The following is a 16,269-nucleotide window of genomic DNA, read 5'->3' on the forward strand; positions in this document are numbered from 1 at the left end:
TTGAAACTCAGTATGATTTCATTCATGGAAATATGACATATAGTTTTATTATGTTTATCAAGAATTTATATATGCTCGAATGGAAATTCGAGGTTTTCATAAAACTTATTATGATATTTGACTTTTGAGAAGCTATATTTACATGCGTCTATGCATGGGGTACGTGGTTGTTAATATGAGCTATGGAAAGGTAATATTTGATCTGTTAATTAGAGTGCGTTAAGCACTAATTCATGTACCTCCCCTGATCTGATTTTGGTTACGGATATTGAATACTTTTGAAATTATGAGAACTCAGAACATCCTCGAGGGGATGTTGCTGTGGACCCTGGATTTGGGGTAGTCTGCGCGCGTAGGGGTGTATTTCAGCGCAAGCTTTGACCGTGTCGGTACATGCGTCTTTGGTGAGAGTTAGTCCCCAGTTGGACGGCTCGTTCCCTAGACACATGGTGAATTGAGGAATGGCTCTGCCATGTGGACTAGTCAAACAGTCCCCCGGTTGGATTGTTTCCCCGGTACAATTAAATATTGGTTTTATCTATATACTATTATTATTAGTATTATTATTATTATTCTGTTACATCATGTATTTAGTATGTATATAATTATATATATATATATATGAATGTTCTTTTGTTCTATTTCTCGGTAAGGATACTTCCTCGCCGGTCGTACCTTTGAGAACGTTTATGAGAGTCTAACCTCTCGGAACTCTTAAGTTGAGTGGTGGGCTTCGTGAAGTATTATTCACGGATTACGGATTTGAGATCCGGTATATATATGTTAGTATATGTTTATATACTGTTTATGATGGTTTTGTTATGTTTATGGTTTCATTACATGTTTTAATAAAGGTGGGGGTTATACTACTTTGATTTCACTTGAACTGAACTTGATTTCTATCCACTCACAACTTTTTTTGCGCCGATGATCGAGCTTTGCAGTTGAGTGGACCGGTGCATCTTGGAATCGTCTTCGTAGAGACTCTTGGTACCTTTTCCTTCGATTAAACGATACTTGGTTGTATTTTGAATTCGTAGATATGCTCAGTACGCCTTGAGGGTTTAAATTTTGTGAGGCCGGAGGCCTTGTTTGTAAATTATTTTATTGCTTGTAAAGCATGCTGCCAATTAGTTATACTTAGTAAATTTTGAACAGGTTGAAGTTTGGAAATGTTCAATTTACAGAGGCCAAATTTTGGTAGAAAGTCTCGATCGTTAGTAAGTGGGCCCGGCATCGGGATGATGTCGGTAATTAGGCGGGGTCCATCCTAGATTCCAAGGAATTTCAGGACGGGTCTTGTCAAAAGGTACCTATGGGTTTAAATTTAAACCCAATTTTTGGGATACAACCCAATTCTTTTGCAGCTTCAAATGGGGAACTGAATTCCACTATTTCGACATTTACATACACGAGAGAGACACAATAATGAGTGCATGTGGAGCATAAGACCAAACGGTCCATGCAGGTGGGACAGTACCTTCCGATCTTACCTTTGCCATCAGTGGAACAAGAATAATTAATTAATGTTCCTCCATTTTATTAGTTTTAGTTTCTTTGCTGTTATACATGTTCTTCTTCATCTGTAATAAAGAAGACCTTTGACTTTGAGTGTCATGTAATTTGATTTGATTTTAATAAGGTTTTTGAGGATTATTAAACATGCCATTAATGATTGTGTCCCACGAGTGCATGTGGAGCATTAGAGCACAGAAATACACAAAATTAAAGCCCTTTTATTAACCAGATAGATAGATTGTTACATGCAGAAGCCTCCACGTAGCAGTTATTTACTTGCTTGTTAGAAGCTCACTCTCCTCTTACATTAGTACATTACATATACAGCCATATATATACATATATAAGGCCTTTTTTTTATTCTCTTGTCTCTACCTACCTTTATTCCTAGAAACCACAAAAAGAAAAAAAGAAAAAAAAGAAAAAGAAAAGAACACTACGTGCCGCATTACATTTTAGCTTATCTCACGCACCCCATGCACATCACTCAATCTAATAACCAAGGATGGACATAAGCCTCCCGCGAGGAGGAGAAGTGGCGCTCAAAAGTCTGCTCTCCTGCCTGTTGTACTTGAGGTTCCTTGCGTCCTGCCTCGAAATCCGGAAGGCGTTTTGCAGCACCTCATCTGGCAGGGCCCTCAGCACCGAGGTTCGCCCTGCTAGGGTGTTGGTAAAGGAATTGTCGTCCGTCTTGAACGAAATGTACTCGAACCCTTCGTTGCTTGCCTGCGCGATGACAGCGTGGTTCTGGGGGACCAAAAACATCTGTCCCTCTCTCACCTCGTCGTCCAAGATGGAATCACCGTTCTCGTTCACCACCTGAACTCTAGCGTTGCCTCTGACCGCGTACACTAGCACGTTGGCGTTCAGGTGCCAGTGTGGAGTGTAGATTGCATTCTGCATGCACATAATTGTATCATCATCAGCAAAAGCAAATTTTGTATTTGTATTTATAATGTTAAAATTATGTATTCATATTTATATACACTTACGTTGTAGAGGACACCTTTCTCGGCGCTGAGGCCTAGGTAGCGGAGGATGGGGAGATGGTTTCTGTTCACGACGCTGATGCGGCCGGCCTGAGGGTTGTAGAAGTCGGCGCGTGAAGGGTCACCGATGTTCTGACTGAGCCTGGCGCTGCAGAAAGTCTCCTCAACGCCATTGTCCTGGCCGCCTCCTCCCTGCTGGCGTTTCCCCTGCTGCTCTTGCTCCCTCTGTTTCTCTTCCTTTTCACGCTGACTCTGTTGCTCTTCCTGCTGGCGCTCTTGGTCGCCGCGGCCTCCGGCAGACCTGCTGAAGGGGCTGACGAAGTCGAGCTGGCCCTGCACTTTGACAATCTCGTTCCTGTTGTCGTTCTGGCTCTGGAGGTTCCTCGCGGTCTCTGGGTTGACGTTGAGGGCCTGTGCGAGGAGCTGAGTGTCGAAGCCGGAGAAGATGTTGTTGCCGTTGCCTTGCTGGCCTTGCTGTTGCTGCTGCTGCTGTCGTCCTTGTTGTTGCGGGTTAAACTCGTCTTGTGGGTTGCCAGCTAGGTAAAATCTCTGTATGTAACACATCATCCAATCCAATCAAGCCACGTCATTAATCAGTAAATAAACAAATAATTTGTTTTTAAATTAATTAAGAGTAATTAAGTAATTGCTTACCCTGGGCACTTGGTCGAGCTGGTTTTGGTCGTTGCTGAGGTCAAGGAAAGAAACAGCCACGAGAGGCTGTTCGCCGTTGTTGTAGCTCCAGTAAGCGACACCGGCTGGCAAAGCTATGATGTCACCCTCTCTGATGTGTCGGATCTTCTGGTGGCGGTCTTGCTGGTCCTCGCCCTGGAACTGCTGTTGTCCCTGTCCTCCTTCTTGGCGAGAGGGCTGGAACTGTTGCTGCTGCTGGAATTGCTGCGGCTGAGAGTCCTCAAAAGTCTCGGCACACCCAGGAAACACAGCTCCTAACACACCCCTACCTGGACCCCACCAAATTAAAATATTAATTAATTCAATAACATGCATAACATATAGTTGATATTAATTGATTACATGGTGTTTCATGAATTTACCTCTGACGATGTAGATGAGTTGGGGAGCATTGACGTAAGAGGGAAGATGAAGGCCGTTGGGCTCGATGGTGCGTCGAACGGCTGCGACACCGGCCCATTGGAACTGCGGGTCTCTGGGGTTCCATGACTCGGTCACACCGGCCTCAGACTGAATGTGGTTGTCGGGTTCGCGGGCCTCGAGCTGGTTGAGCCCCCACTCTTTGTTCTGGCCAAATATATTCTGGCGAGAAGCCAGGCAGCCATTGAAAAGAAGAAGCAAGCAAAGAGAAGCGAGAGCTAAAGGCATAGACATATTTGGAGATTACAGAAAGAAGAGAGAAAGCTCTTTGGTTTTGAGATTGGTGAAGCGGCGAGCAGCAGGCGCTGGTATTTATAGTGAAGAAGAGGAGGTGAGGGAGAGACACGTAGGGAAATGAGTGTAAGGAATCCTTCGCCATTCTTCTGCTTGCATGGCTTTGAAGCTCTGAATTGTTTACACCTCATTTTGTGGTTCAGGGCAGGTGGCTTTCGGCTTCAGAGAAGAAACAAAGTTCGTTGAGTTATGTGGCAACCAGGTGGGTGTCTCGAGCCATTGTTTTTCTCTTACTGTCTTGGGATCGGTGCGTTTCTGAACTTTTGGCATTGCCTGCTGAGAAACGTGAACTCCATCTGATTGTCTCTGATCAGTTTTGTTGGATTCCATTGTTTTGTTGCCAATCCTCATTCATATTCTCTCTCATTTTATGTAAAAGTAAATATTTGAGTTATTATAATTTGGGTACCACTCTGTAATATTCTCTCTCCTTTTTTTCTTTTAAAAAAATGCTTTTTATAGGATCAATTTGTAAAGTATGAACTGCTTTTGTTGTTCTAAGTAGCTGATCTCTTGTTGGTCCTTTTTGCTTGACAGGAAAAAACAAAAGAATTCATACTAGTGGTAGTTGAGGTCATTCATTTGTAATTTCATTAAAGTTGTGGGTTTTGGATTTGGATCTGTAGAGAGAGAACCCTCTTGGATATTGTTCTCAATGGTTATCAAAATCTTCCCATTCTTCTGTTTGCATGGCTGTGAAGCTTTGAATTGTTTACACCTCATTTCGGGGTGGAGGGCGGGTGGCTCTTGGCTTCAGAGAAGATACAAATTTGGTTGAGTTATGTGGCAACCAGGTGGGTCCCGGGAGCCATTGTTTGTCTGCTTCTGAATAAATATGCCACAATGATCGATTCGTATGCAGTAGAAAAAAGGGCTATAATTAATTTCATTTTGGTCAAAATACGACATTTTAATAATATTAGCACATCTAAATAATCTTCATTTTCAATCCACATAGAAAGAGCAGAAACAAAGATTACAGAATGATCATATCATTTCATGTAAATGTGCTCTGTTCTGTTCTGTTCTATAGAAACAAGCTTCAGATAGAGTAAATAAGTAGAGAGCTAATTAAGCTATAGCTATTTGTTAAACTAGTATCTGTACACAGGAACAGTGAGTTTGGATTTAGATCTGTAGAGAACCCTCTTGCTCTTGAAGGTCCAATTCTCAATGGTGATCACAATCTTCCCTGGTTCATTAGTATAGAAGGAATTTCTCACACATTGACCTAATCTCTTCTTGTTTTGGAGCAGAATCTTGTATGAGCCTTCATCATCAGGAACAAACTCCTCCTTGTAGGACACATCCCATCCCACCACTGTCAGCTCCCACACCATTGTCAAACCACCCTAATTATAATTAAACCCAAAAACCCAATTCAATTAATCAAAACAACATCCAAGTGATCATCATGTTTCAGAACGGTTGATTGATAATTAATTATCATGTTTAAGTACCTCAGCAACTGGGATTTCAATGCAGGCAGTTGTGTTTGCTTTGACTGAGCGCCTTGATGCTTTGTCTTCTGGTGTGAATTCAGGATCTTGCTCTCTTTTGAGGCCACCATATTGAACTGGGAGTTCTTCCGGGTCTACGAACCTTTTTCGTCAATTTTGAAACAAATTCAAGGATAAAATTTATATATTAGAGAAACACAGAGGAGAAGAAATTACTAATCATTCAAATATTAGTATGTAGTTAAAATTAATCTCACTTGAGAAGGGTCTTTGTAACATTTGAAGGCCTGGCAAACACAAACTTCTTTTTAGTTCTCTGACTGAGGAGCCTTGATCTGAGAACATGTGCCACATAGTACCAAAGTGGAGCATTTATAACAATCTGCAAATGTTAATCACGAACCACAGATCATACATTCATACAAATTACAGGAAGCTGGCAAAAAAGCTAATTGTTTGAGTTAAATTTAGTTGAATCACTTACATTCTTTTGAATGAGCTCTGGATAATTTTCCTGAAGCAACACCAGAGTTTTGCTGCTAAGAGAACGAAGCTCCTTCATATCCGGCCCCGGCGAGTTCTTTAAATCTGTAATGTGAACCATGGAGTCCACTCCTCCTTTCTTGAAGCTGAGCTTCTTGATGCCCTTCTCCATAAATTGAACCCTCCACCTTAAAAACTGCTGGCGTTTCTCTTTAGAACCAAATGTCTTCTTGTACAATTCCCTCTCTTTGAAAGGCCCATACACAGTGAAACACAAAGGGTGCCCCTCCTTGTCCACACTACTCCAAAACACCAAATTTTCAAGATCAGAGCCCAACTCTTCTTCAAGAATCTCATCAGTTCTGTATTCTTTTCGCCATTTGAGAGTCCTCCGGAGCATCTCGAATGCATCAAGGACCTTAAAATCTTTGGCTCTCAAGAATTTGAGCAGCACAATGTCAGTGCCTTGGTGGCCTTTGCTGGGCAACAAAGGTACACCCCAAAGACTAATCTCCCTAAGCTCTTCTCTCTGCCTGGCACTTTCAGCGGGGCTAATCATTTTGTTGGGTTTTCCCAGAAGATAATTCCCAACAATTGCATCTTCCACCCTGCACCTCAATTCCAATAAAGCTTTATTCTTTTTCTTGTTGTCGATCTGCTTCAATTCAACAGAAGGTGTGGTTTCAGCCTCTTGATAAATTGCAGGGACAAGAAATTCTATGTCACTTTCTTCATCTTCCTGGGTGCTTTCGTTTCCACTATTATTAGGCTTTTGCTCTCTTGGGCTCTTCTTGCTTTCTTCTTGATCATCTTCTTGGCTGCTTTGGCTCTCCTCTTTTTCTCTGACATGATCACCCTCCTCTTTTGGGTTCTGCTCATTCTTTTTCTCTGTCATGGTTTTCAGAATTCCAGGCCGCCAGAGTTCCTTCCTGTACACACAGCTCTGGCAGCTGTTTCCGGAGAACTGAATATTAGCGGTGCTCAGATTCAATGGCTGAGAATTGGGATCGATACAGAGACACGAAAAATACAAGCTTTTTTTCTTGTTTCCTTTTTCTACAACCTCAAAGGTTTTGGGAAACCCTGCGCCCTGTGTGGTTACCCTGGCGCCAAATTTAGGCTATGTCAATGACGGCAGCAACTAATGGTTAGATTGGTCCAAAATTGTTTCGGTATTCTTGCCGAACAAATTACAAGTGTTTTAACAGTAATTGATGTGGCAGGCTGGCTGGCATGGAATTAGTGGCTCTTAATTGACGGACGATTAGGTGGCCAATACAGAAAGATCTAGATCTTTGCTTTGGTGTCAAACTTGAGTTTGTTATCTCCAAGGGAGAAAAGTATAATAGTTAACTGTTTTATTAATGAGCAAAATACAAGGGAAAAAAAGGTAAGAACTCGCACTTATCTAATAAGCAAACCACAAAAAATGGTTACTAGAAAACAATCCGAATGAGAAGCTACTTCACAGGCTTTTCCATTAAGAGAGAGAGAGAGAGAGAGAGAGAGAGAGAGAGAGAGAGAGAGAGAGAGCTAATTGCTTTGTGAAATATATCGTTTAATAAAACATAACCCAACGCAGTGATTTTTACATGCCTAACACAGAAGAAACTAACTGCTGATTCCCATGCCTAATAAAACAATCCCAACAGCCACAAATCTTAGTCTTATGTACAGTGATTACAAGAATGTGAGCAAAATGATCTGTATCTACATAACATTGAAGCCTGTAGTAGCCGTATCATGACTCCCGATATTTTGTCAGGTCAAATGTCAGAGTCTCCGAACAGCTGCATTAAGCAAGCACAGTTATTGCATTACTAAGCCATATGAAATGAATAATGAAAATCTACAGATACTCCTATTATAACATGAAGCTCACCTCCTTTCACAGTCCCTGTAAACCCCAACTAAAGCATCAGCCTTGTCATAGAAGCTATCTTTTAGAGATATTACGATGCTCTGAAAACCGCTGCCTCCATCATCATCCTGGTTCTCCCTGGCTCCTTCACGCGACTTCGAACGGATGAATCCAGCAACCTTAGCAACATTTAGGTTATCTAGTGCAGCATCGACTTCATCCAGTATGAAAAATGGTGAAGGCCTAAAACTGAAGCCATTCACAAGAGGAAAAAAAAAAAACCATTAGTACAAGTCATGCGTGATAGTGACTATTAAACTTAAAGGTAAAAAAAATTCTATCTACTTTTTAAGAGTTAAAAGACACCTGTGTATCGAAAAGAGTAATGCCAATGCTGCAACAGTTTTTTCTCCACCAGATAATTGTTCCATATCACGAAAGCGCTTTGTTGGGGGCATAGCGGTATACTTGATGCCATGTAAAAATGGATCATCTTCATTTTCTAAATTCAAATATGCCGTTCCACCCAGTGGATGCGTGTTGCTCTTCGTGAGTTGTTTGTATATCTTATCAATATTACTAGATATATGGTTGAATGCATCCATAAACAATTCGTACCTGCATTGACCCCCAAAAAAAACACCCCAGCTGAATTAAAAGACAGTAGGTGTTGCAGGGAGGCAACATAAGAGAATATAAAGTTTTTGCTTTCAATAATAGAAAATAAATCATTCTTTTTTCTGGTTTTTATCCCAAAGAAAACGCCTGTTACGAAAATAGGATACTGTGTCAATCATCTTTTATCAACTGAATTATAACTTGTTACAGGATCTGGTAGTAGTGTAGAAGCAATTAATACCTCTTCTGCTTAACTGAGTTAAACAGATCAGCTTTTTCTTTCTCTTCTTTTCTAGCCACTTCAAACTCTTCAGTCACACCCCTTTCCTTTTCTTTTAAAGCCTCGTATTGGTCCAGGGCCTTCATATTTGGAGCTGTTCTTTCGATTTCCGATGTTAGGGCATCCATTTTTTGCTTAAATTCCACCTCAAGTTTCTCCCGTTCAGAGGGCCTTCTATCCTGCAATTGAGACCTATTTAACTGACTAAAATCAAAAACTGGGCCCATTGTGGAGGATTCAGTCTCCATTGGATCTGAGATGATGGGTAGGCTTATTTGTTCTAGTTCACATTTTTCTACTATTTCCTGCTTCCGTGACATCAGCTGCTCAATCTGTGCCTCCTATAACATGAGAAAAACATATGTAAGCCTTCTAAGTTTAACTAGAACAAGGTAGGCACAATTGGTGAAAATAAAACTAAATTCCAACCTTGGAATTTATCTGTCGATTAAGTTTGGATACGCTTGTTGTAGCTGTAGAACCCCGCTTGTTCCATTCCTGGATTTCCTTCTCACACCCTTCTGACTTGGATTTCCATTCTGCAAGAATAGGAGGACAAAATAAATGTTTTTAAAAATTTTAAAAAAAAATGTGAAGAAAAAATTGACTTGTTGACCAGTTTGAATAACTTAAGAATTCAACCTCAAGCTGATTGCATAAAAGTTCAAATTTAATGTCCCTGTAAGTAATATGGCACCTGCCAAGCCATTTTCATACCTTGTACTTCTTCCTTCCATCGAAGAATTTCACCAGAAGCTTTTTCAGCCACTGACTTGGCTTCAGCCTCTTTCTTCTGAACCCGTTCTAAATCTTTTTGCAAATTACTAATAGAATGTTGAAGTTCTTTAATCCGCGATTCCATGTCCCGATTTTGCTCATACTCTAATCTGAAAGCAACCAAATAAAAAAGTATTGCATCATATAATCTGCGCGAGTACCACAGCTGCCATACAACTAGTACATCACAAACATCTCATAGTAGGGAGAAAGCAGATTGTTTTGAGTTTAAAATTTGAGGATGAATCTGTTTCGTTTCTGGAAAGATAAATGAAATGAGGAAAATGAAACTCGAACGAGTTTAAATTGACATTTTTGTTGATTTTTGCATGTATTGTCAGAGAGATAAACGGAAGGGGATGCAAGAACATACTGGTATTTCAACTTTGACAGCTGGCTACTCAAACTAAGCCTCTCGTCAGCCATATATTGGGAAGCCTTGAGTTGATTTTCCTCGTACTCACGGATGTTTGCCACCCCAACAGATTTACTAAAATCTTTGTAGATTCTGTCAACAATTTCATTTATCCTCTTCTCAAGCTTATTGATTTCTTTGCTCCGCTTATCTACAGCTTGCTTTAACTGCAAGCAAAATTTAAAACTGCTGGAACTACAGGTTTGAAATAAAATAATGCAATAAACTAGATTAAGCGTCTCATCATCAGAATAAAAAAATATAAAAAGTATAAAAAGACCTTCAGAAGTTCAGGACTGCTACGATCGATCTCTTCTTTTATATTCTGCTTCTCCCGTGCCAAGTTTGCAAGTTTGTCCTTAATGCTTTTCTGCAAAAAAGTTGTCTTATTTGTCAATCCGCCACAAAGCATAATTGTATAAGGCAAAATCAAGATATGCCAATGTCAATTTGTAGTGCAAATATATAGGCACGGCATTCCCACCCCAAAAGCCACAAACAAAAACCCTTACTATTTCAGATTTTTGAAACTGGCTACGCCATACTTCCACCACTCTACATCTAAGATCATATAATTTGTTAAACATAGACCACAGCACATGTTGAAACAGTTCTAACTTTTCAGCCTGCAGCCTCTGGACCACATTACTCCAGACCAACAAATCGAAAGTAAAGATTTCAACAGAATTTCTATGCCACTCAAGTTATGCCAGAATCTAAACCCATTTTCAGGATGTTATATGAAACAATTCTATGCTAACCCCCTAAACAGAATTTCAGGCAAAGTGCAGCAGGAATCTAGCAGGGAGACCACAACAAGATATGAAAGTGGGTACTGATACACACATAAATACCTATTAACAGTTTACTTAGAGCTCCAAAGAATTATAAACTAACAATTTAAACCATTCAGGCAAACCTTCATCTGTAAAATGGAAGAGAACTCCCTGAAGTTACCTTCTCAATCTCTGCATACTGGATCTTCTTCTCAAGTCCACTAATTCTACCAGTTGTCTCAGACTCTTTTATCTGCATCTCTCTAATTGATCCAAGCTCTTCCAGCTCTGACTCAAACTGTTCTTTCTTCTTCTTCAATCCTATAGAATGCAAGCAGTTAAAGCCACATCCAGAATAACCCAAAAATTAAAATTAAAATTTAGAAAACAGAAAAGTCTAAACCAACCTTCAACTTTTTTGTCATCCCATTTATTTGACCTTGCTTCCATTCCACCACTGGTACCACCAGTCATTGTGCCGGATTTCGCAAGCAGAATTCCATCAACAGTTACAACTAATTTACATTGGAAAGATAAAAAGGTAACACTTAAATTAATATGAACATGACTTGCTAACACAGAATATGAGAACAATTACAAATACATAAACTAATTACCTTTGAACCTCTCGCCAGTCCAGCTGAGACGCTTAGCCTCATCAAGTTCGTCACAAACAAGAGTGTTGCCAACCGCAAATAGAATTGCCTTCTCCAAGGCAGGATCAAATGTGTGGTTGTTAAGTCCACAAATTAAAAGCAGCTTTTTCAGATTTTCATGCACAAACTCACAGTTTAATCTTACAAATGGAAACATATAAGAACAGAGGCAACATACATCAAAGAATATGAAATGGTATGATTATCATGACATAAACTGCGGCAGCTAATCATGATTCATGAACAGATCAACTTGATGCTTTACTCTTTAATATGGTCACCAGAATACATGCATAAGTGAGGACGAGGAGTGGGAATCACATGAAGGAAACATCGCTGAAGATGAAAGAAGAAAGACGAGCACATAAAAGCATGAGTAGGGAGAATTATGAGATGACCAGACAGCACCTGAAGCATTCCATACACTGATACAAGCAGCCAAGCACGCTGCACACTGACAGTATACAAAATGCCCAGACTACTGTACTGTAAGATCATAACCACAAGACTGGATTATAAAGTTTTGCAATCAGGAATTCTATGCAATCAAACATTGATAAAGGATATTGGACTACATCAAATATCAGCTTCGCAGTACCACTTAAGTTGCGCAATCTCTCCATTACTGGCTTTACACGGACAGACTGAAGAGGTATGAATGTCTGAGGAGGAAGCCTTTGTTCTTTCAAATACTGCAAGAACGCAAATGGATCAGTAACAGCATTGCATTCTTTACTGTGGATCTTAAAAGAACCCCAATAGAATTTATAGTGATGGGATGGTAATAGAATGTAAGGTCATTCATATTTATGTTTCAACTCTGCTCAGTCTCTGCTCAGTGAGTTTTAAGTACAAAAATTGTTAATTGTAAAAACAAAGGTACAAAACCAATGTTTTGATTCTTGATGTCAACAGTCTAATGTATACAAACACGACAATTAAAAAACCCAGAGATCATATAGCACCTTGATGCATTCCTTTCCCGTTTGTTCATCCTCAACTACAACTGCATCCATAAATTTACCCATAGCAACAGTAACAGCAAGGTTATACTTCTTTTGTGTTGGCCTACAGAGATCAGTCATGCGGCCATGGACACCATGAAACAGGCGTTTGAGAGTCTCGACTGCCTGAGACAACCTGGAATCCCTCTCATTTTCATATCTGTCAGCCTTCAATTCACGTAGTTGCTTTTCTATTTCATCAATTTTTGACTTCAGATTCTCATGTTTTTGTCTGTGTGTGCACCAAAAAGAAAAGATAAAAGTAAACACAAAATTCAATGTATATTTTATCTTAATGTCTGGTAAAAGAAGCATACAAGCAAGCTAAATAACCTGGCATGTAAATGTTTCTCTTGCATCGCATGCAGTTCATTATTCAGACTTTTAACTTCATCCCTATGTTTTGTAGAATTTTCTTTAATTTTTCTCTGCCTTGTTAGCATTTGTTCCTCTTGTGATTCCAGTTCACCCAACCGACTTCTCAACTGTTGAAGATTTTCTTCCAGATTCTTTTGAGCTTCAAGATCAGCATGTTGTTGCCTATCCAGAACTTCTTTCTCATCTCTTAGCTTTGCAGTTTTCATACCAGCATCCTCCTTGCTGTAACATCAACATTCCAATGAAAATTTACAAAATATTAAGAAGTTAAACTTTATATGCAAAGCACAATGGTTAAGTGAAGGTAATTTAACAAGTCCATGAAGAAAAGGATAGTCGGGACCAAAAATTCAATCCTTGGCTCAAACTTGAAAAAGAACGTGGAATTTGGGTTCAACCACCAAGGAAACTGAGTTTGGATTCCATTTGGATCAAGGCATTTTAGCTGAATAAAAGTAAACCAAACACCACCATCACAATAAGATATACCAAGGAATTACCAAACACTTACATTCGAAAATATTCCCTTAATTCAGTATCATCTAACTTCAATTTATCCCCACTGTCTCGAGCTTTTTCATGTAAATCCTCTAGTTTTGCAGTCAGATCCTGTATGCCCTTCTGCAGCTCCTTTACATCCTCTTTATGTCTTCTCCTTTCTTGTTCTTTCCTAGCAAGCTCCTTCTCACTTTTCTTGATTTTTGCATTTATACGAGACATTTCCTCTTTCAGTTTCAGAAGCTCTGGTTGCTGCAAACAAAAAACACAAAATTATATCAAATAATCCATAAATATGTCTTCTTGAGTATGGAGAGGATACTGATGCAATAACAGAAATGTAAAAGTCAACATATTAAAATGGAAACAAAACTAGCGATATATCACAAATATCCCAGGATTACCTGCATTTCGCCAACATATAAATATAGTACATGCAGGCGATCTAACACTGACCGCACATCTATATGCCGCAGTGTGACAAATAGCCAATTACATTCATACTGGGTATTTAGGTTTCACTAAACTGGTTTTCTGCATGAGGTTAAGGTCCCCGGTTCAACCACTATGACCTATTTGGTCATTACCATTCTTAAGTCTCAGTTTTGTTTAAAGGTCCACGAGAGCCCTATTCAGCTCCATATGCTAAAGTCAAATTCATGTTAATGGACACAGATCTCATGTGAATTTTCTATCTCCCACTGAAGCCAAGAAACTCACACTTTTGTCAAGTTTATTACTTCTCTCAGAAATCTTCTTTTCACATTGTGCAATCTCTTTCAGATATTTTGCTTGTTCTTTCTTCTTTTTGCTTGCTTCTTGCTGGAACTCAACTAGTTCTTGCATAACTTCTTCACGGCTTCTCTTTTCAGCTTCAAGCTCCTCAGTCATTTTTGTAATATCTTTTTCTATGTTGAACAACTGCCATAAAGAATGTTCTCTCTTCAATGATTTCTGCAAGAAAGAATAGATGTGATCACATAATTAGCATAAGACAAATCTTAGAAATTATGAGACAAGAGATTCAAAGAAAAACACATAAAGCTGTTGAGCTTGTACAAGAAACAAACTTCACTAAAATTCTGCATGGAGAAAAGTTTGAGATATTCAGGCACTTCTCACCTAGCCTATATTGGATTTATTTTACATGTGTGGGTGTATGCACACTAACACGTGCACACAAGACAGATAAGTCAGTGTGTGCTAGTAAAAGAGAGAGGAGAACATACTCTTTGCAATCTCTGAAACTAGGAGATATAAGATATTAATACATAACATGCATATGCCTGGGTGAGCGCAGACATGTGTAACCCATGTACACATTCATGTATACACAAATAAGCAGCACACGTGCATATGTATGAAACAAGCCAAAAAAACCTTGAGATGCGCACCAATTGATCTTGCAAGCGGAGGTTTTTCTCAGCTTCTTCCTTTTGCTCTTTCTTTTGCTTCCTCTCCAACACTATTGTTCTTTTTCTCTGATAAACAAGAGCTGATTTTTCTTCAGCTACGGCTTTTTCTTCTTCATATTTTTCATAGTCTCTCTTGAGGTCATCAGACCCAGAGATCTGCTCAAGAAGTGCAGTGAGTTCCTTCGGATTTTTAGAAGCAATGGACTCCACATCACCCTAAAAGAGAGAGATAATTGGTCGTTAGAAGTCACCCCTAACTTCCATGCTTTGCAAATATCAAAGCCGCCGTGCAAGCTGAAATAGTCTTAGAATATTTGAAACCTTAATGAAAAATAGTGGAACACGCTTAAAAACTTCCTTTCACAGTTAGCTACCCGTTAGGCAATGTCCAATAACTTCTTTAATTTTAAAAATGAAGTCTACATGGAGTCTCATACATTTGAATAATTTTTTAATACATTAGTTTCCATTTCTCAACTAACGAAGGGCGTTGCAAATAAATGGTATTGATTTTTCCCGTCTCTCCTTATTTTCCTCCAAATTCTCAGCTTTCAAAACAACCCCCAAAAAAATAGCCAACAGAAAATAGAAGAAAGAAGAACCAAATTAGATTGAACAGACAACATAAATACCCTAAGCTCACATTACATATCAGACACTGTGAAATTCAAATGTATCTGGTCTTTGAAATTGACCTGAAAGACGAGGAAATTGCGGGCCTTGACAAGAATTCCAAGGGACCTGAGCTTAGCATTGTATTCTTCCCACGACACAGACGCCCCATCAACTCGGTACTCGCTGCCGGCGGAGCCGGTAATGGACCGCGTGAACTGAAGCTCCGACCCATTTGCTAGCTGGTAAACCAAGCGAACATAGGCCCTGCGGCCTTTCTGGTCCTTCTCCTTGTCGTCGAAGGCATAGATCAGGTCCTTCAACTGGGCCCCACGGAGGTGGCCCGTCCGTACGCCGAGCACGAAGCTTATAGCGTCCATGAGGTTGGATTTACCGGCTCCGTTGGGCCCAATGATCGCCGTGAAGTCATAGAAGGGGCCGATTGTTTGGAAGCCCTTGTAGGACTTGAAGTTCTCGAGCTCCAACCGGAGGATTTTGCCCTGGGAGACCAGGGACGGCATGGCTGGTCGAACTAAATTAGGGTTTACTTCAAAAATGTGGAAAATTAGGGCTTGATTATGAAATTTGAAGCTAGGGTTGAAGGGGAAACGAGTAGAGAGTAGAGATGCAGAAGCTGGGTGAGATTTCCACGGAACATGGAAGGTCGATTTTCCGGGAAAGTGGAGGGAAATTGAAGGGGAAAAAAGGAGGTTTTGGGGATTTGAGGGAATTGGCGGGAGAGGGAGAATTTGCAGAATTATTAGTGTGTTACCAACCAATGACCATACCCGAAGAGCACCAAGTCCTACTGCACATTAACATTTTCACTTCGCTTCATTAAACGCTTATGGACACTGCGTTGCGTATTTGCATCCATTCTCACTACTTTTTTGGTATTTATAATGCGAAGACTCTAGTATTTGCAGTTTCACCCCTTCTGTTGACTTTCTTGCATCAAATTTCTCCATCTTTTTAATCAACGGTAAAGGGAAATTAAAATTTGGGGAGGAAGAGGGTGATGCAGTCGGACCACATCACCCGAAGTCATCCCTGGGGTCCCATTCCACACCCATCCCATTCCACACCCATCTTACTCCTAATTTAGGGGTTCATACTATTTAT

At 39.9% G+C, this 16,269-nt stretch overlaps 3 protein-coding genes across 4 annotated transcripts; all 3 read right to left on the reverse strand.

The window, feature by feature from the left end:
• Window positions 1-1,774: 1,774 nt before the first annotated feature.
• Window positions 1,775-4,109, reverse strand: LOC103334477 (prunin 1 Pru du 6-like). Its single transcript, XM_008237455.2, has 4 exons — window positions 3,563-4,109; window positions 3,162-3,469; window positions 2,511-3,056; window positions 1,775-2,415 (listed from the first exon to the last, which is right to left on the reverse strand). Exons 1-4 carry the CDS (start codon window positions 3,852-3,854, stop codon window positions 2,011-2,013), a joined length of 1,551 nt encoding a protein of 516 aa, XP_008235677.2. The 5' UTR covers window positions 3,855-4,109; the 3' UTR covers window positions 1,775-2,010.
• Window positions 4,110-4,803: 694 nt separating this feature from the next.
• LOC103334476 (patellin-6-like) lies at window positions 4,804-6,975 on the reverse strand. Its single transcript, XM_008237454.3, has 4 exons — window positions 5,859-6,975; window positions 5,632-5,756; window positions 5,375-5,516; window positions 4,804-5,266 (listed from the first exon to the last, which is right to left on the reverse strand). Exons 1-4 carry the CDS (start codon window positions 6,750-6,752, stop codon window positions 5,009-5,011), a joined length of 1,419 nt encoding a protein of 472 aa, XP_008235676.2. The 5' UTR covers window positions 6,753-6,975; the 3' UTR covers window positions 4,804-5,008.
• Window positions 6,976-7,385: 410 nt separating this feature from the next.
• Window positions 7,386-16,115, reverse strand: TTN8 (Structural maintenance of chromosomes (SMC) family protein). 2 transcript variants are annotated; one of them, XM_089053975.1, is made up of 18 exons: window positions 15,231-16,115; window positions 14,515-14,751; window positions 13,841-14,074; window positions 13,134-13,372; window positions 12,578-12,844; window positions 12,206-12,476; window positions 11,806-11,932; window positions 11,202-11,309; window positions 10,992-11,099; window positions 10,766-10,905; window positions 10,089-10,178; window positions 9,767-9,975; window positions 9,334-9,503; window positions 9,046-9,155; window positions 8,578-8,957; window positions 8,085-8,336; window positions 7,740-7,967; window positions 7,386-7,647 (listed from the first exon to the last, which is right to left on the reverse strand). In XM_089053975.1, the coding sequence occupies exons 1-18, from the start codon at window positions 15,666-15,668 to the stop codon at window positions 7,599-7,601; spliced, it is 3,657 nt and encodes a 1,218-aa protein (XP_088910101.1). In that variant the 5' UTR covers window positions 15,669-16,115; the 3' UTR covers window positions 7,386-7,598. The 2 variants fall into 2 exon arrangements, with proteins under 2 accessions (XP_088910101.1, XP_088910102.1); XM_089053976.1 differs by lacking the exon at window positions 14,515-14,751.
• Window positions 16,116-16,269: the final 154 nt, after the last annotated feature.

Source organism: Prunus mume, linkage group LG6 (genome assembly GCF_029339155.1).
Source record: "Prunus mume cultivar Tortuosa linkage group LG6, ASM2933915v1, whole genome shotgun sequence".
In the NCBI taxonomy this organism is placed as follows: Eukaryota; Viridiplantae; Streptophyta; class Magnoliopsida; order Rosales; family Rosaceae; genus Prunus; species Prunus mume.